Here is a 20,971-nt window from a genome sequence, read left to right on the forward strand (position 1 = left end):
GCTTAGCAATCTTTCTGTGAAATAAAACAGAAAGAGCAGAGATTTGTCCTTTCAAGGAACTTGCAGACAAACCTTTATCCAAACCATCCTGAAGAAACTGTAAAATTCTAGGTATTCTAAAAGAATGCCAGGAGAATTTATGAGAAGAACACCATGAAATATAAGTCTTCCAAACTCGATAATAAATCTTCCTAGAAACAGATTTATGAGCCTGTAACATAGTATCAATCACTGAGTCAGAGAAACCTCTATGACTAAGCGTTCAATTTCCATACCTTCAAATTTAATGATTTGAGATCCTGATGGAAAAACGGACCATGAGACAGAAGGTTTGGTCTTAAAGGAAGTGGCCAAGGTGGACAACTGGACATCCGGACAAGATCCGCATACCAGAACCTGTGAGGCCATGCTGGTGCTACTAGAAACACAAACAAATGTTCCATGATGATCTTGGAGAACACTCTTAGAAGAAGAACTAGAGGCGGGAAGATATAAGCAGGTTGGTAAAACCAAGGAACTGCTAACGCATCCACCGACTCTGCATTAGGATCCCTGAACCTAGATAGGTACCTGGGAAGTTTCTTGTTTAGATGGGAAGCAATCAGATCTATTTCTGGAAGACCCCACATCTGAACAATCTGAAACACACATCTGGATGGAGCGACCACTCCCCCGGATGAAAAGTCTGACGGCTGAGATAATCCGCTTCCCAATTGTCTACACCTGGGATATGTACGGCAGAAATTAGACAAGAGCTGGATTCCACCCAAGAAAGTATCCAAAATACTTCTTTCATAGCTAGGGGACTGTGAGTCTCACCCTGATGATTGACATATACCACAGCTTTGATATTGTCTGTCTTAAAACAAATGAATGGTTCTCTCTTCAACAGAGGCCAAGCCTGAAGAGCAAAATATTGATTGGTAACCTCGCCTCTTGAGATTTCCAAACCCCTTGTGCTGTCAGAGATCCCCAGGCAGCTCCCCAACCTGAAGGACTTGCATCTGTTGTGATTACAGTCCAGATTGGACGAACAAAAGAGGCCCCTTGAATTATGCGATGGTGATCTAACCACCAAGACAGAGAAAGTTGAACATTGGGATTTAAGGATATTAATTGTGATATCTTTGTATAATCCCTGCACCATTGATTCAGCATACAAAGCTGGAAAGGTCTCATATGAAAACGAGCAAAGGGGATTGCGTCCGATGCTGCAATCATGAGACCTAAAACTCCCATGCATGTAGCCACTGAAGGGAAATCGAGACTTAAGGTTCCAACAAACTGAAACCAATTTTACTCGTCTCTTGTCTGTTAGAGACAGAGTCATGGGCACTGAATCTATCTGGAAACCTAAAAAGGTGACCCTTGTCTAAGGAATCAAGGAACTTTTTGGTAAATTGATCCTCCAACCATGTCTTTGAAGAAACAACACTAGTTGATTCGTGTGAGATTCGGCAGAATGTAAAGACTGAGCTAGTACCAAGATATCATCCAAATAAGGAAACACTGCAATACCCTGTTCTCTGATTACAGAGAGTAGGGCACCGAGAACCTTTGAAAAAATTCCTGGAGCTGTTGCTAGGCCAAATGGAAGAGTGACAAATTGGTAATGCTTGTCTAGAAAAGAGAATCTCAGAAACCGATAGTGGTCTGGATGAATCGGAATATGAAGACATGCATCCTGTAAGTCTATCGTGGACATATAAATGACCTTGCTGAACAAAAGGCAGAATAGTCCTTATAGTCACCATTTTGAAAGTTGGCACTTTTACAAAACGGTTAAAAAATTTCAGATCCAGAACTGGCCTGAATGATTTTTCTTTCTTTTGGACAATGAATAGATTTGATTAAAACCCCAGACCCTGTTCCTGAAACAGAACTGGTATAATTACCCCTGAAAGCTCTAGATCTAAAACACACTTCAGAAAAGCCTGAGAGAAAAAAAATCTTCTCATAGGAGGTCTTACTCTGAATCCTATTCGATACCCTTGAGAGACAATGCTCTGAATCCAGTGATTTTGGACAGAATCTGCCCCCCACTAGCTAAGCTGGAATGAGGGCCACACCTTCATGCAGACTTGGGGGCTGGCTTTGGTTTCTTAAAAAAGTCTTGGATTTATTCCAACTTGAAGGTTTCCAATTGGAACCAGATTATTTGGGGGATTTGCTTTCTGTTCCTTATTCTGTCGAAAATAACGAAAACAATTAGAAGCTTTAGATTTACCCTTAGATCTTTTATCCTGAGGTAAAAAACTCCCTTACCCCCAATAACAGTTGAAATAATTGAATCCAACTGAGAACCAAATAAATTGTTACCATGGAAAGAACGAGATAGTAATCTTGACTTATATACCATGTCAGCATTCCAATATTTGAGCCACAAAGCCCTTCTAGCTAAAATAGCTAAAGACATAGATTTAACATCAATTTTGATGATATCAAAAATAGCATCACAGATAAAAATGATTAGCATGTTGAAGCAAGCGAACAATGCTAGACAAATCAGGATCTGTTTCCTGTTGCACTAAGCTTTCCAACCATAAAGTTGATGCAGCTGCAACATCAGCCATAGAAATGGCAGGCCTGAGAAGATAGCCAGAATATAAATAAGCTTTCCTTAGATAATATTCAAGTTTCCTATCTAAAGGGTCCTTAAAGGAAGTACTATCTTCCATAGGGATAGTAGTACGTTTAGCAAGAGTAAAAATAGCCCCATCAACTTTGGGGATTTTTTCCCAAAAATCCAATCTAATTGCTGGCAAAGGATACAACTTTGTAAACCTAGAAGAAGGATTAAATTAGTACCAGGCCTATTCCATTCCTTTGAAATCATATCAGAAATAGCATCAGGAACTGGAAAAACCTCTGGAGTAACCACAGGAGGTTTATAAACAGAATTTAAACGTTTAAAGGGCCACTGTAAGTAAATATTTTCTATGCCTGTTACCAACTACCCCAAATACGCTTTTTATCAATAGCATTTCATTAACATATCTCTACCGTATATCAGAAATCTTGTCTGCAAATGTAATTGTTTTCCAAACCCACTCTGTGGGTATCCTTTGCTCTGTACCAATCCGTTTACAATACCTAGGTTTCAAAATGACGCTTTAAACACAAAGTTATTGGTTTAAGTATTTTGAACACGCAGTGCTGAAAATAGTGGGCAGGATAACGTGACATCATCGGCGAATAAAAGATATAACTTTTAGAACGTTATGAAACTTCGTTTTGGAGAAAATATAGGTCAGTAGGTTTTAATTAATGTTTATTAACTTTAATATGTTAGTTGTTTAGCTTAAAAATTATAACAGAAAGTAATCCTTTAATAGTTTTAGTATCAAGAGGACTAGTTTCCTCAATATCCAAAGTAATCAACACCTCTTAACAAGGAACAAATATACTCCATCTTAAAGAGATACGTAGATTTGTTAGTGTCAATATCTGAGGTAGGATCTTCTGAATCAGCTAGATCCTCATCAGAGGAGGATAATTCAGTATGTTGTCGGTCATTTGAAATTTCATCAACTTTATGAGAAGTTTTAAAAGACCTTTTACGTTTATTAAAAGGCGGAATAGCAGACAAAGCCTTCTAAATCGCATCAGCAATAAAATCTTTTATATTCACAGGGATATCATGTACATTAGCTGTTGAAGGAACAACAGGCATTGTGCTGGTACTGATGCATACATTCTCTGCATGTAAAAACATCATGACAACTATTACATACTACAGCTGGAGATATAATCTCCACCTAATTTACAACAGATACACTTAGCTTTGGTAGAACTGTTATCAGGCAGCAGGGATCCAACAGTGGTTTCTGAGACAGGATCAGATTGAGGGAGCTTGCAAATGTTAGAGAAAAAAACAACATATAAAGCAAAATTATCAATTTCTTTATATGGCAGTTTCAGGAATAGGAAAAAAATGCAAACAGCATAGCCCTCTGAGCATAGAAAAAGGCAAGAGGCATATAGGAAGTGGGGTTTAAATAAATAAATTTGGCGCCAAGTATGACGCACAATGCAAAACGAATTTTTTTTGGCGCTAACAACATTTGGAAATGACGCAACTCGCGTCATGGCAGATGCAACCTTGCAAAGAAATCCTGCGTCAACTAAGATGCCGGAAATTACGAATTTGCATCACCGAACGTACCTTCTCGCCAAAAAAATGACGCAATAAACATCAGCATTTTGTGACCTCGCAAGCCTAATTTTGCCAGTGAAAATTAATGAAGAAGCAGTCAATTTGAAGACAGTCTATACCCCAGGTAAGAAAAAATAACTTCCTAAATATGTTTCCCAATTTTGAAACCGATGGTCTGCAAAAGGAAATATACATAAACCTGACTCATGGCATATATAGGTACAATACATATATTTAAAACTTTATATTAATACATAAAGTACCAAACCATAGCTGAGAGTGTCTTAAGTAAAGAAAAACATACTTACCGAAAGACACCCATCCACATATAGCAGATAGCCAAACCAGTACTGAAAAAGTAACAGTAGAGGTAATGGAATATGAGAGTATTATTGTCGATCTGAAAAGGGAGGTAGGAGATGAATCTCTACGACCGATAACAGAGAACCTTTGAAAAGATTTCCCGTGAGGAAAACCATAGAATCAATAGGTGATACTCCCTTCACATCCCTCTGACATTCACTGTACTCTGAGAAGAATCAGGCTTCTAAATGCTGAGAAGCGCATATCACAGAAGAAAATAAAGCACAAACTTACTTCACCACCTCCATAGGAGGCAAAGTTTGTAAAACTGAATTTGTGGGTGTGGTGAGGGGTGTATTTATAGGCATTTGAGGTTTGGAAAATGTGCCCCTCCTGGTAGGATTGTATATCCCATACGTCACTAGCTCATGGACTCTTGCCAATTACATGAAAGAAATCACCAATATTTTTACTACAAATAAAGTGAGGAAATCACAAACATACCACAGAGTTGTTAATTTTGATACAAGCATGTTCTTTTTTTCTCCCTCTAATGCAGGGGTCAACATGTTTGTTCAAAATCTAAGAGCCAGCCCAATTGGTAACTGCCATTGGTTGTGTGCAAAGCGTCGTTCCATCTCCAAAACAAAAATGTGGGTTTATTGTTAAAAAATACTTCTACCTGCATGAGAAACACATCGCTATTGATCTCAAACATAGGTTATATTTGTTATAATTCAAAAGGTTAGAAGTCAAAAGTAATATTTTATGTGCTGTGACTTCCTGGCTCCTATGATTTGTCAAGCTTAAAGGGACAGTAAAGTCAAAAAAAATCTTTCACAATTTAATTAGGGTATGTAATTTTAAACAACTTTCCAATTTACTTTTATTACCAATTTTGCTTTGTTCTCTTGGTATTCTTAGTTGAAAGCTAAATCTAGGAGGTTCATGTGCTAATTTCTTAGACCTTGAAGACTGCCTCTAATCGGAAAGCATTTTGACAGTTTTTCACCACTAGAGGGCGTTAGTTCATGTGTTTCATATAGATAACATTGAGCTCCGGAACGTGAAGCTCCTAAGAGCAAGCACTGATTGGCTAAAAATACATGTCTGTCAACAGAACTGAAATAAGGGGGCAGTTTGCAGAGGCATAGATACAAGGTAATCACAGAGGTAAAAAGTATATTATTATAACTGTGTTGGTTATGCAAAATTGGGGAATGGGTAATAAAGGGATTATCTACCTTTTTAAACAACAAAAATTCTGGTGTTTACTGTCCCTTTAAATTTAAGCTTCACGTTTGATGAAAACCTAAATGGTAACAATTTATTACATTTCTAACACTGATAATGTATTTACAGTATTTAAAAAGGGACAGTCTGAATGAATTGACGCCTTTGTTGGGGTTTCGTGCCTCAGGGTATGGTGCTTTGCAATAGATCTTGGTTTTTTTTTTGGTTTTTTTATCAACTGTTTAACTTTGACTAGTAACAAAGTCACAGTATGTTCTTTTCCTTTCCCTCTTTCCGTCTTCTCCTTCATTTCCTCTCTTTAGACATCTATGAAGAAGTCATCTAATTTACAGTTGTTAAGAGACATAGAGGTATCATACATTTTGCATAAGTAATGTTTTCTTATTTGTCTCTGTTTCTATCATGATTGTAATTTTTACTGAAGATGAAAATAAAGCCTTCAAAAAAAGGGACAGTCTACTTGAAATTTGTTATTTATTTTAAAAAAAGATAATCCCTTTATTACCCATTCCCCAGTTTTCCATAACAAACAAGGTTATATTAATATACTTTTTACCGCTGTAATTACCTTGTATCTAAGACTTTGCAGACTTCCCCTTGTGTCAGTGCTTTTTACAAACTTGCATTTTAGCCAATTAATGCTGGTTCCTGCATTAACTCCACGGGGTAAGCACAATGTTGTCTATATGGTACACATGAACTAGCAGAGTCTGGCTGTTAAAAGCGAATAATATCACTGAGATAAGAAGCGGCCTGCAGGGGCTAAGAAACAGACAGAGGTTTAGAAATTATAAAGTATATTAATATAACAATGTTGGTTGAGTAAAGATGGGGAAAGGGTAATAAAGGAGTGTACTTTAGATTTTTCTTTGCATAAATGTTTTGTAGATGACCCATTTATATAGCCCATCTGGGAGTGATTTTGTAACAATGTATAGTTTTGCTTATTTTTTAATAACATTGTGCTGATTTTCAGACTCCTAACCAAGCCCCAAAGTATAAGACGTAGACTGAAGTCTACAGACTCCTGATTCTCTTGTTTGTGTAATCTTCATATGCAGGGGAATGGGAAAGTGCCCATTTTTGGTTCAGAACCCTGGATAGTGCTTGCTGATTGGTGGCTGCATTTAGCCACCAATCAGCAAACGCTACACAGGTTCTGAACCAAAGATGGGCCGGCTCATAAGCTTGCATTCCTGCTTTTTCAAATAAAGATAGCAAGAGAACGAAGAAAAATTTATAATAGGAGAAAAATGACAAAGTTGCTTAAAATTGCCTGCTCTATCTGAATCATGAAATAAAAAATTTGGGTTCAGAATCCCTTTAACAGTATTGCAAAGTGCAGCATTAATACACAATAGCGACAATGTGTTTAAATACAACCTCTCACTTCATAACAAAAACAGAATTTATGCTTACCTGATAAATTACTTTCTCCAACGGTGTGTCCGGTCCACGGCGTCATCCTTACTTGTGGGATATTCTCTTCCCCAACAGGAAATGGCAAAGAGTCCCAGCAAAGCTGGTCACATGATCCCTCCTAGGCTCCGCCCACCCCAGTCATTCGACCGACGGACAGGAGGAAATATATATAGGAGAAACCATATGATACCGTGGTGACTGTAGTTAGAGAAAATAATTCATCAGACCTGATTAAAAAACCAGGGCGGGCCGTGGACCGGACACACCGTTGGAGAAAGTAATTTATCAGGTAAGCATAAATTCTGTTTTCTCCAACATTGGTGTGTCCGGTCCACGGCGTCATCCTTACTTGTGGGAACCAATACCAAAGCTTTAGGACACGGATGAAGGGAGGGAGCAAATCAGGTCACCTAAATGGAAGGCACCACGGCTTGCAAAACCTTTCTCCCAAAAATAGCCTCCGAAGAAGCAAAAGTATCAAATTTGTAAAATTTGGCAAAAGTGTGCAGTGAAGACCAAGTCGCTGCCTTACATATCTGGTCAACAGAAGCCTCGTTCTTGAAGGCCCATGTGGAAGCCACAGCCCTAGTGGAGTGAGCTGTGATTCTTTCAGGAGGCTGCCGTCCGGCAGTCTCATAAGCCAATCGGATAATGCTTTTAAGCCAAAAGGAAAGAGAGGTAGAAGTCGCTTTTTGACCTCTCCTTTTACCAGAATAAACAACAAACAAGGAAGATGTTTGTCTGAAATCTTTAGTAGCCTCTAAATAGAATTTTAGAGCACGGACTACGTCCAAATTGTGTAACAAACGTTCCTTCTTTGAAACTGGATTCGGACACAAAGAAGGTACAACTATCTCCTGGTTAATATTTTTGTTGGAAACAACTTTCGGAAGAAAACCAGGCTTAGTACGCAAAACCACCTTATCTGCATGGAACACCAGATAGGGCGGAGAACACTGCAGAGCAGATAACTCTGAAACTCTTCTAGCAGAAGAAATTGCAACCAAAAACAAAACTTTCCAAGATAATAACTTAATATCTACGGAATGTAAGGGTTCAAACGGAATCCCTTGAAGAACTGAAAGAACTAGATTTAGACTCCAGGGAGGAGTCAAAGGTCTGTAAACAGGCTTGATCCTAACCAGAGCCTGAACAAATGCTTGAACATCTGGCACAGCTGCAAGTCTTTTGTGAAGTAAAACAGATAAAGCAGAGATCTGTCCCTTCAGAGAACTTGCAGATAATCCTTTCTCCAAACCTTCTTGTAGAAAGGATAGAATCTTAGGATTTTTTATCTTGTTCCATGGGAATCCTTTAGATTCACACCAACAGATATATTTTTTCCATATTTTATGGTAAATTTTTCTAGTTACAGGCTTTCTAGCCTGAATCAGAGTATCTATTACAGAATCTGAAAACCCACGCTTTGATAAAATCAAGCGTTCAATCTCCAAGCCGTCAGTTGGAGGGAAACCAGATTCGGATGTTCGAATGGACCCTGAACAAGAAGGTCCTGTCTCAAAGGTAGCTTCCATGGTGGAGCCGATGACATATTCACCAGGTCTGCATACCAAGTCCTGCGTGGCCACGCAGGAGCTATCAAGATCACCGAGGCCCTCTCCTGATTGATCCTGGCTACCAGCCTGGGGATGAGAGGAAACGGTGGGAATACATAAGCTAGGTTGAAGGTCCAAGGTGCTACTAGTGCATCTACTAGGGTCGCCTTGGGATCCCTGGATCTGAACCCGTAGCAAGGAACCTTGAAGTTCTGACGAGACGCCATCAGATCCATGTCTGGAATGCCCCATAATTGAGTTATTTGGGCAAAGATTTCCGGATGGAGTTCCCACTCCCCCGGATGGAATGTCTGACGACTCAGAAAATCCGCTTCCCAATTTTCCACTCCTGGGATGTGGATCGCAGACAAGTGGCAGGAGTGATCCTCCGCCCATTGAATTATCTTGGTCACTTCTTTCATCGCCAGGGAAGTCCTTGTTCCCCCCTGATGATTGATATATGCAACGGTCGTCATGTTGTCTGACTGAAACCTTATGAATTTGGCCTTTGCTAGTTGAGGCCAAGCTCTGAGAGCATTGAATATCGCTCTCAGTTCCAGAATGTTTATCGGGAGAAGAGACTCTTCCCGAGACCATAGACCCTGAGCTTTCAGGGATTCCCAGACCGCGCCCCAGCCCACTAGGCTGGCGTCGGTCGTGACAATGACCCACTCTGGTCTGCGGAAGCTCATTCCCTGTGACAGATTGTCCAGGGTCAGCCACCAACGGAGTGAATCTCTGGTCTTTTGATCTACTTGAATCGTCGGAGACAAGTCTGTATAATCCCCATTCCACTGTCTGAGCATGCACAGTTGTAATGGTCTTAGATGAATTCGTGCAAAAGGAACTATGTCCATTGTTGCAACCATCAATCCTATTACTTCCATGCACTGCGCTATGGAAGGACGAGGAACAGAATGAAGTACTTGACAAGAGCTTAGAAGTTTTGATTTTCTGACCTCTGTCAGAAAAATCCTCATTTCTAAGGAATCTATTATTGTTCCCAAGAAGGGAACTCTTGTTGACGGGGACAGAGAACTTTTTTCTTTGTTCACCTTCCATCCGTGAGATCTGAGAAAGGCTAGGACGATGTCCGTATGAGCCTTTGCTTTTGACAGGGACGACGCTTGAATCAGGATGTCGTCCAAGTAAGGTACTACTGCAATGCCCCTTGGTCTTAGAACCGCTAGAAGGGACCCTAGTACCTTTGTGAAAATCCTTGGAGCAGTGGCTAATCCAAATGGAAGTGCCATAAACTGGTAATGCTTGTCCAGAAAAGCGAACCTTAGGAACTGATGATGTTCCTTGTGGATAGGAATATGTAGGTACGCATCCTTTAAATCCACGGTAGTCATAAATTGATTTTCCTGGATAGTAGGTAGGATCGTTCGAATAGTTTCCATTTTGAACGATGGTACCCTGAGAAATTTGTTTAGGATCTTTAGATCCAAAATTGGTCTGAATGTTCCCTCTTTTTTGGGAACTATGAACAGATTGGAATAAAATCCCATTCCTTGTTCTCTTATTGGAACTGGATGTATCACTCCCATCTTTAACAGGTCTTCTACACAATGTAAGAATGCCTGTCTCTTTATTTGGTTTGAAGATAATTGAGACCTGTGGAACCTTCCCCTTGGGGGTAGTTCCTTGAATTCCAGGAGATAACCTTGAGAAACTATTTCTAGCGCCCAAGGATCCTGAACATCTCTTGCCCAAGCCTGAGCAAAGAGAGAAAGTCTGCCCCCCACTAGATCCGGTCCCGGATCGGGGGCTATCCCTTCATGCTGTTTTGGTAGCAGTGGTAGGCTTCTTGGCCTGCTTACCCTTGTTCCAGCCTTGCATTGGTTTCCAGGCTGGTTTGGGTTGTGAAGTATTACCCTCTTGCTTAGAGGATACAGAATTAGAGACTGGTCCGTTTCTGCGAAAGGGACGAAAATTAGGCTTATTATTAGCCTTAAAAGACCTATCCTGTGGGAGGGCGTGGCCCTTTCCCCCAGTGATGTCTGAAATAATCTCTTTCAAATCAGGTCCAAATAATGTTTTACCTTTGAAAAGAATGTTAAGCAATTTTGTCTTGGAAGACACATCCGCTGACCAAGACTTTAGCCAAAGCACTCTGCGCGCCACGACAGCAAACCCTGAATTTTTTGCCGCTAATCTAGCTAATTGCAAAGCGGCATCTAAAACAAAAGAGTTAGCCAATTTAAGTGCTTGAACTCTGTCCATAACCTCCTCATACGAAGATTCTTTACTGAGCGATTTTTCTAGTTCCTCGAACCAGAAACACGCTGCCGTAGTGACAGGAACAATGCATGAAATTGGTTGTAGAAGGTAACCTTGCTGTACAAAAATCTTTTTAAGCAAACCCTCTAATTTCTTATCCATAGGATCTTTGAAAGCACAACTATCTTCGATAGGAATAGTAGTGCGTTTGTTTAGAGTAGAAACCGCCCCCTCGACCTTGGGGACTGTCTGCCATAAGTCCTTTCTGGGGTCGACTATAGGAAATAATTTCTTAAATATAGGGGGGGGGAACAAATGGTATGCCGGGCCTTTCCCACTCTTTATTTACTATGTCCGCCACCCGCTTGGGTATAGGAAAAGCGTCGGGGGGCACCGGAACCTCTAGGAACTTGTCCATCTTACATAATTTCTCTGGAATGACCAAATTGTCACAATCATCCAGAGTAGATAACACCTCCTTAAGCAGTGCGCGGAGATGTTCTAATTTAAATTTAAATGTCACAACATCAGGTTCAGCTTGATGAGAAATTTTTCCTGAATCTGAAATTTCTCCATCAGACAAAACCTCCCTCATGGCCCCTTGAGATTGGTGTGAGGGTATGTCAGAACAGTTATCATCAGCGTCCTCTTGCTCTTCAGTGTTTAAAACAGAGCAATTGCGCTTTCTCTGATAAGTAGGCATTTTGGATAAAAGATTTGTTATGGAGTTATCCATTACAGCCGTTAATTGTTGCATGGTAATAAGTATTGGCGCACTAGATTTACTAGGGGCCTCCTGTGTGGGCATAACTGGTGTAGACACAGTAGGGGATGATGTAGTATCATGTTTACTCCCCTCATTTGAGGAATCATCTTGGGCAATATCATTATCTGTTGCATTACTGTCCTTACTTTGTTTGGACACTATGGCACAATTATCACATAAATTTAAATGGGGAGACACATTGGCTTTCATACATATAGAACATAGCTTATCTGATGGTACAGACATGTTAAACAGGCTTAAACTTGTCAACAAAGCACAAAAAACGTTTTAAAATAAAACCGTTACTGTCACTTTAAAATTCAAACTGAAAACACTTTATTACTGAATATGTGAAAAAGTATGAAGGAATTGTTCAAAATTCACCAAAATTGCACCACAGTGTCTTAAAGCATTAAAAGTATTGCACACCAAATTTAACCCTTAAATTAACGGAACCGGAGCCGTTTTTACATTTAACCCCTATACAGTCCCAGAATGAGGCTCTGTCTATAACTAGAAAGGCCCCCATCTGAAAAAGGTGTCCAACACAGTGCCTGCCGTTTTTCTAAACGTTCCCCAAGATTATAATACCAATAATTAGTTAGAATCTGCATAATATGCCTAGTAAAGCAATTGTTTTAGCCCAGAAAAATGTCTACCAGTTTTTAAGCCCTTTTTGAAGCCCTTTATTCTTTTATGTTTAACTAAGAAAATGGCTTACCGGTCCCCATGAGGGGAAATGACAGCCTTCCAGCATTACATGGTCTTGTTAGAAATATGGCTAGTCATACCTTAAGCAGAAAAGACTGCTAACTGTTTCCCCCAACTGAAGTTACTTCATCTCAACAGTCCTATGTGGAAACAGCAATCGATTTTAGTTACTGTCTGCTAAAATCATCTTCCTCTTACAAACAGAAATCTTCATCCTTTTCTGTTTCAGAGTAAATAGTACATACCAGCACTATTTTAAAATAACAAACACTTGATAGAAGAATAAAAAACTACATTTAAACATTTAAACACCAAAAAAACTCTTAACCATCTCCGTGGAGATGTTGCCTGTGCAACGGCAAAGAGAATGACTGGGGTGGGCGGAGCCTAGGAGGGATCATGTGACCAGCTTTGCTGGGACTCTTTGCCATTTCCTGTTGGGGAAGAGAATATCCCACAAGTAAGGATGGCGCCGTGGACCGGACACACCAATGTTGGAGAAATTCAAATATTCTGTGCTATGTTTGTAGATTAAATAGAACGCAGAACAAACTTAAGCAGGTCTTTTGATCTTACATCTTACTATGCCTATGAAGCTTTGAAAGAAAAAAAAAACATTGTCTACTTTTTATGAAGTAAAAGCAAAGTGGATCCTGCACAGGAATCAATCAAAATTTGTGAGGGCCACACAATAATAAAATGCTGTAATTCCATAGACCATTTTATTATTAGACAAATGTCCCCGGAAAGGGTTGATCAGGACATGGCCAGTGATTGGTCACTACATGCTTATGCTGCTCCTGATTAGCTCGCAGGCCATGTAATTCTCCAAAGCAATTCATTTTTTTTTTTTTTACTATAATGGCCCTTTAAACACAGTAGAATTGCATAATTAACAAATGCATGATAAAAAGACAATGTATTAACACTTACTCTATATTTCAAATGAGCAGTAGTTTTTTTTTTCCTACAAAATTTCTTTCAACCCCTGTCCCTTGTGTCATGTGACAGCTATTAACAACATACTCACAGAAAGTTATAAAAAAGTTTGATTCTGGAAAAATAAAAAAAATAAATGCACATGAATACTGTTGGTTTTACTCACCCACATCAGCACCTGTCACAGACTGTCGCAGGGTCAGTTGCTTGGGAAGAGACAGTCTCGCCCTACTCTCAATGGGACTGTCGGGTATAAACGTGACAGGACCGTGCTCGGGACAGTCAGAGGGATACCCTCTATCACACAGTGTGCACCCTGTGGAAAAGAAAACAAGATTTCACACACTTACTACTACACATGGTGACTTACAAGCATATTGGCATGATTTAGAATCACATTTAGAAACAAATTTATACAATACAAAAGGATGTAAAAATGTATCAAAGACAGTTAAGTTCTATGCAGCTCTAAAAAAACACAAAAAAATATATATACAGTATATATTAAGGAACTCAATCTGTCTAATTTTCAAAGATAATTTTTCTTTAATTTGATCACGTCTATCTCTTCATATAAAATTATCCAGATTTGACTAAATCAGAAATTAAACATGATTGCAATATACATAACCAAGACTCACAAATAGTAAACATAGTTGCCATATTTTCCTTGTTGGCATCTATCTGAAGGGAAGACGGGACAAAGGTGAGACTCCCAGTGTCCACATGTCCACCTCCCATGGGGACCTCCTGGGTAATGGAAGACACAGTCACTGGCTCAAGGCTAATTCCAGTCCCGTGCAAAGACACAGATGTTAATGAAGACAGTTGATGAGAGGTAGATAATGCCACACTAACTGGGTTACTGCTCATGCCCACCGTGTGGATAGCGTCACTGAGGCTACTTTCTGATATGCTGGAGCGAGCAGCCATGTGATGATCTGTGTCCAAAACCACTGGAAGGTCCAGTGAGCCACTATGTATTGGCAGGACACTGGCATGCCCCACAGCATCTGGAGGTAGGTTGCCATCTACAGTGAGCGACTCATGTGTGCGCTGTACACTAGAGATTTGTGCATGCTCCCTTGTGACCCCTTCCATCGTCAGCTCTTCTGTCATACGGTCAGATGGTATAGGACTATTCACTCTGGACACATTATCCATACCGATTCCAGTATCAAGCTGCACATCATGAGCATCGCTGGGGTGAAGGCTCTGGCCAGTGTGCCCGCCAACAGAACGAGAATCTAGGGATACTATGCTTGTTTCCAGGTCAACAGTACCTCCAGGCTGGTAGGGGTCCAGAGAAGGAGGGTTGTTTGAAACAGATAAGCCACCATTACCATCCACGTTCAGCGAGCTGGGGTGTATATATTGGGGAGGTGGTCTGTCTGCTAAATAGGAGAGGATTCCTGCAGAGTAAAAAATAGGAAAGAAACATCTTTAAAATGGTGGGAGAATATGTGAAAAGGCTGAAAATGGATATAAATATGAAACTGATGCATTATAACTGTAAAAAGCTGACAGGAAAATATCACCTGAGCATCTCTATGTAAAAAAGGAAGATATTTTACCTCACAATCTCCTCAGCTCAGCAGAGTAAGTTCTGTCTAAAAAGTTTATACTCAGCTGCTGCCCAGCTGCAGGTAAAAAAAAAATGAAGAAATGAACTGCAGCCAATCAGCATCAACAGTGCTGAGGTCATGAACTCTTTTACTGTGTTCTCATGAGATTTGACTCAACTCTCATGAGATTTCATAGTAAACTCCCTTAAACTGAATAGGGAAATAACATGAGAGTGCACGAGGCTCAACCCCTTAGCTGTCCCGGGACAGACATACTGATTTGCTGCTTAGAAGTCCTTTACAATGGGATGTGGCTACTGAGGAACTTTTGAGGTAAAATATCTTTCTTTTTTACATAGAGATGTTCAGGAGATATTTTCTAGTCAGCTTTTTACAGCTATGCTGCATCACTTTCAAGTGTTTCAACATTTGGGTATTATGGCCCTTTAATTGTCTTTTTTCAGTTACTAAGAATTATTATGAGAATATGAAACAGATTAAAGGAACATAAATGCAAAACATGCTCTAATATGTCTATTATTGCACTGTTGCTTACACATAACTTTCATTTATCTCTTGCAAAATGCAATGCTGCTGCGTATGATTTTCAACAAAGGATACCAAGAAAACAAAATTTACATATTAAAATGGAAGAGAATCTATATTACATGCTCTATATGAATCACAAAAAACACAATGTGTTTTTGTTTGAACATCATAACCTATAATAATATATTTCTGCTACAATAAAGATTCCATCACTAAAAAGCAATGTCTTAGGAAGCGAGCTAAAAAAAAAAAAAAAGGGGTGAATAGTTTGCAATAAAATACAAGACAATCAATTAAAGGGATATTAACACAATTTTTTTCTTTCATGATTCAGAGATAGAGCATGCAGTTTAAGCAACTTTCTAATTTACTCCTATTATCAATTTTTCTTTGCTCTCTTGGTATCTTTATTTGAAAAAGCAGGAATGAAGTTTAGGAGTCTGCCCATTTTTGGTTCAGCACCCTGGATAGCGCTTGCGGATTGGTGGTTACATCGATAATAATCGTTTATGAAAATAGTTGTCAACTAATCTGATTATTGATTAGTTGGTCTGTGATTAGTTGGTTTGCACACGGCACCCGCTGCTTCACTCAGATGAGCTCCTGCACATGGTATTGTGTTTTATGGTTATGTCCTTAGCCTAAAGGACGTCTACAGACGTTTACTTTTCAATTTTCAGGACTTTTGCAGCATATGTGCAATCCAGAAATAATAGGAGTCCTCATTTGGATTGTTTATATTAAAATAAGGCGATTTGGGACTATGCTTTGCATGATATAGTGTCGAGCTTGTTATTTACACCTAGTCCTAGATTGACGGGAGTTATTATTTGAATTGATGTGCACTATTATCTGTTTGCACAATTATTAGCTGATTGCATGCTATTGCAGATTATATGCACTGTATAGATAAATAGGCTTTGTCCTGTTATTGATATATAGTCTTTAGTGTTTAACATTTTTATTTATTTTTTATAAATTGTGATATGTACCAGATTCAACATCTGTAAGTATATACAGTATTTGTTATTTTAAGAGCGGATTAGATATTTTTCGCCAATTTTATAGCTGGTTATTTATCATTGCAGTCCAGGCTTACTTTATTGAGAGGTACATTGCAAAGGTGGAAATCACTTTGCATTGGTGGAGAGCTAACAATGATAAATATCCCACCTTGGATGAAATTGGCAAAACCCTACTTGTGCATCTCAGGCACCTCAACACCATCTGAGCACAAATGGCACAAGACATATGCAAAGTCAGCAATAAGCAGTTTCTGTGCCAACCTCAACAAAGGATACAAAGAGAACTAAACAAATTGGATAATAGAAATAAATTGGAAAGTTATTTAAAATTGCACGTTCTATCTGAATTATGAAATAAAAAAAAATGTGGAATGGACATTCCAGACAAAATTGGAATACATACAGGTGCATTACAGATTTGAAAAAGAAGCATTTTTGCAATAGACATGTATTAGCAAAAATGCTTTTAGTAAAAGCTATAGCTGTTTCAAGAGTATATTTAAGTATGCTCTATGCAGCAGCATTTTAAACGCAGCACTTGCAAAGAGAGCCTAACTTGCTTGTATGATCTGGTAAAGACTCAATTTGCATTATTGCTGAAATGATACAAACCTCACTGGTGCTCTGAGCAGCTGCTGTATTTAAAATTCTGGTGCACTGAGAATATCTAGCTATGCAGAAGTGAATAATAAAAAAAGAAGGCGCCACCATAGTGCACAATCAGATGTATAGAACACGCCAATAAAACAAGACCGTACTTACAAGATGTATGACACTTGAGAAGTGTCACAACCGCCTTCTGGACTGTTATAGAGTCGTCCAGCTAACTCCCACTGGTTAGTCTCTGAAATCCTCTTGGATGTGAGAGCGGCAATGACAAAGGAAACCTGTATCCAGCAACCGTTTCACAGAGCCGGCTCGTCCTCTTTATAGATGAGAATCCTCTGATTTATAGTAAAAACCCAAAATGTAAAAGCAATCAGTGCCTGTGCAGAAGCCTTTTCTCCCAATGTGTGTATTGTCTTCCTCCTGTATTGTCTTGCAACCTGCTCCTTGCTTGCCTGGGCTGTGTGTGAGCCTGTGTCAGTTGTGACACTTCTCAAGTGTCATACATCTTGTAAGTACGGTCTTACTTGTTTTATTGGCGTGTTCTATACATCTGATTGTGCACTATGGTGGCGCCTTCTTTTTTTATTATTCACTTCTGCAGAGTTTAACATCTTGGGACACCAACAAGAAATTCGAAGAAGCAGCCTGCCATCCGTTCCAGATTCAGGATTTGGATTTTGGACTAGTTGAACTGTCCATTCTTTCATTCCCATCACTTTCCTACAGTGGTGTGGTTTGGTTGGGTTTTTGACTATACCATATATGCATTATTTATCTATTTACCTATAGGTGTTTTACTATTTTTATGCACTATATGTTTATATATATATTTTTTTTTAGGTTTTTGGCGCACTGATTTTTATGTATTAATATCTAGCTATGCTTCACATGCAGCAAAAAATGTTAAAGGGACAGTCAACACTAAAATTGTTATTGTTTAAAAAGTTAGATAACGACTTTACTACCCATTCCCCAGCTTTGCATAACCAACATTGTTCTATTAATATTCTTTATAACATTTAAACCTGTTTTTTTATTCAGTGCAATGGTTGCTGCTCCTGCAATGTGTGGCGAGATGAGAATGGAGTAGATTTTCTGAATTCTGCATGCGTCAGTGCTTACGCTGTATATTGGATACCAAATTGCGCGGCTGTTCTATGTTAATCTATGGGAGAAAAAAATACGGCCGACGGGTGAAATATCTGCGCAGAACTTGTAAGCTACGCCGTATATGTAATACCAAAATCACGTAAAAACCGGTGGTGCAGGCTTTTGCGGACGGCACCACATATGTAATGGAGCCCATAGTATTTTTGTTCCATTGTATTATTATTATTATTTTTACTTTACTATCCCTTTAAATGGACAGTTAACACCAACATTGTTATTATTTATAAAGATAGATAACGCCCTTACTACCCATTCCCCAGCTTTGCACAACCAACATTGTTCTATTAATATAATATTAAAATATAATTTATAACATTTAATCCATTAAATTTGGGCTGTCAAAAGAGGCTTAGATACAAGGTAATCATAGAGGTTAAAAGTATAGTACTCTCTGGAAGGCGGGATGCAAGGATGGAGACCTCTTTCTATACACTATCAATGCTTACTAGACTGCCCAAATTTACAAAGGACACATAACCTGCTTGCATGGGAAAAGGACCTGGGACAAGACCTAGATATCAAACATTGGTCCATAGCCATTAATATCGCTAAAAAGGTATTGCATTGTATTACCCTATGCAACCTATACTTTAAATTGTTAACATGCTGGCATTGGATACCAGTCAGACTACATAGGGTCTCTAAGGCTCATCCTCCAACTTTTTGGAGAGAATGCGTAGCAATTTGTACAGACCTCCATATATGGTGGGAATGCCCGGCTGTAAAGGCATTGTGGAGCCAACTGGCAACCCTATGCACTCACCTAGGTATAATCCCTAGACATCACCCAGAGCAGTGTCTCCTACACCTCCTGCAAATGCCTAAACCCAAAAAATGTATCTATATCATGATGGCAGTTAAACTATCCCTTGCTAGACACTGGAAACCGCAGTCAGCCCCAACACTCCAAAAAGTATGTGAACTTATCGAATACATTAAAACCATGGAAGAGTATGTATTTCTAAGTAGGGGAGCCCATGAATTTTATTGTGCTATCTGGGAACCATGGACAGATACAGTCAGTACTACGATACAGCCTCCTTTCCCCCCCTCCACTTTCCCCAGGAGGCCTACCCGTAACCCAACTAATTCCACCCATGTTCAGATGAACAACCGAATAAACTATTTTAAGGTGTCTTACTACGGATTTAGCCGGAAAGATTAAAATGCAAGATATTTATATATAAAAATATTCTAGAACCATAGCTCTACCCAGCCCCTCGAGATCCAACTTGTTAGGGTCATGGGTATTGTCCTCTGCAACATAAGAAATACTCCTTTATTCAATATACCTTCCACACTTGAAATTGTATTTGAATTGCAGTTGTTTTGTGTTATGTACTGAAACAGATATTTGGAAAATTGAGGTTTTATCTATACATATGTCTGATATTTCTTTACCGTTCATTTTCTTGACTGCTGTGTATTCACTTACGCCAATATTGGACTTAGACATATGATGACTTCATTGTGAACCATCTGAGGTGAATGACCATCTGTAGTCCACGCTTTGGAATCTAACTCTGTAATTTGCATATTTTATCTCAATAAAAATTCAAAACTTAGAAAAAAAAAGTGTATTAATATAAATGTGTTGGTTATGCAAAACTGGGGAATGGGTAATAAAAGGGATTATCTATCTTTTTAAACAATAACATTTTTGGAGCTTTAACGATATATAAAAATGCAAAATATCATTTTTTTTCCTTTGGTACCTAAATATGTTCTTACAAATCTTTTTTTAAATTATTAAGATTTGTGCATGCACAGTTTATAAAGTATGACTGTCCCTTTAACACTAAAACAGTGATAGCTTTTACTAAAAGCATTTTCGCCAGTATATGAATATTGGAACGATATTTAATTTATGTGCATTTCAAATTTGACTGGAATGTCCCTTTAAAAAGAACTGATAAAAGAGTTTATTAGAGCACTTAATTTATTTATTTTTCCCACCAGTGCCCTTCTGTATTCACTTCTGCTACAGTTAAAATAATAAAATAAAAACAATCATCAATATGAGAAGAAACTTAAATGAGCACTAAAACATCCACAACTGAATTAATAAAATAATCTTTTATTCTGATTATTTAAAAAATAAAACTAATATTGTTTAGCATTTCTTTACACACGTTATGGTGGTAGCTCCGATTTAAATACTTGACTTTATTTTATACAGATTGAGTAGCAACTGCAATATATATTGTTTGTTTGCTAAGAACTACAAATAATATTGTACTTACAATTGGGTAAAGCCCTCATGACATAAGGACAGTTGCCAAATTTTTACTGCAATGCTTTAAAACGTTTTAGCACAGACTATACAAGGTTTTCCTTGAAGTTTGCCAAAACATTTTCACAGTGCGCCCCAATGCAAGGCATTTTTTAAAGATTTTAAAAGGTGAGCATCCCTCCCACCCCATAGGCTAAACAAAGTGAACACGTGCTGCTCTGTATACAGCCTAGATCAGTGTGCAAGAGATACCTGCTCTGTATAGCCTATGGCATTAAAAAAAAAACTGTCTTGTGGTGTGGCACCACAGGCCAGAGAAGTGCAACAATATAGGGTTGTGCAAATTAGCTATTGAAAACATATGGAAAGAATTCAAGGTCAACGTCCTATAACACAATTGCAGAGTAGTAATTGTTGCTTTAATTAGCAAGCATAAAAATATGAAGGTACAGGGGCAAGACCAAGGTAAGGATACAGTTTTCCGTGGACA

At 38.7% G+C, this 20,971-nt stretch overlaps 1 protein-coding gene across 2 annotated transcripts in view; it reads right to left on the reverse strand.

Annotated features, from left to right (window-relative positions):
• Nucleotides 1-20,971, reverse strand: part of PRDM4 (PR/SET domain 4) — a 102,528-nt gene that overhangs the window by 74,090 nt on the left and 7,467 nt on the right. For both annotated transcript variants that reach the window (XM_053718961.1, XM_053718962.1), the window contains exons 5-6: nt 13,972-14,742; nt 13,497-13,646 (exon numbers count right to left, since the gene is read on the reverse strand). In XM_053718961.1, coding sequence (XP_053574936.1) covers nt 13,497-13,646; nt 13,972-14,742 — 921 coding nt within the window. The remainder of the gene's footprint in view (nt 1-13,496; nt 13,647-13,971; nt 14,743-20,971) is intronic.

The sequence above is a fragment of the Bombina bombina genome, chromosome 6 (assembly GCF_027579735.1).
Source record: "Bombina bombina isolate aBomBom1 chromosome 6, aBomBom1.pri, whole genome shotgun sequence".
Taxonomy (NCBI): Eukaryota; Metazoa; Chordata; class Amphibia; order Anura; family Bombinatoridae; genus Bombina; species Bombina bombina.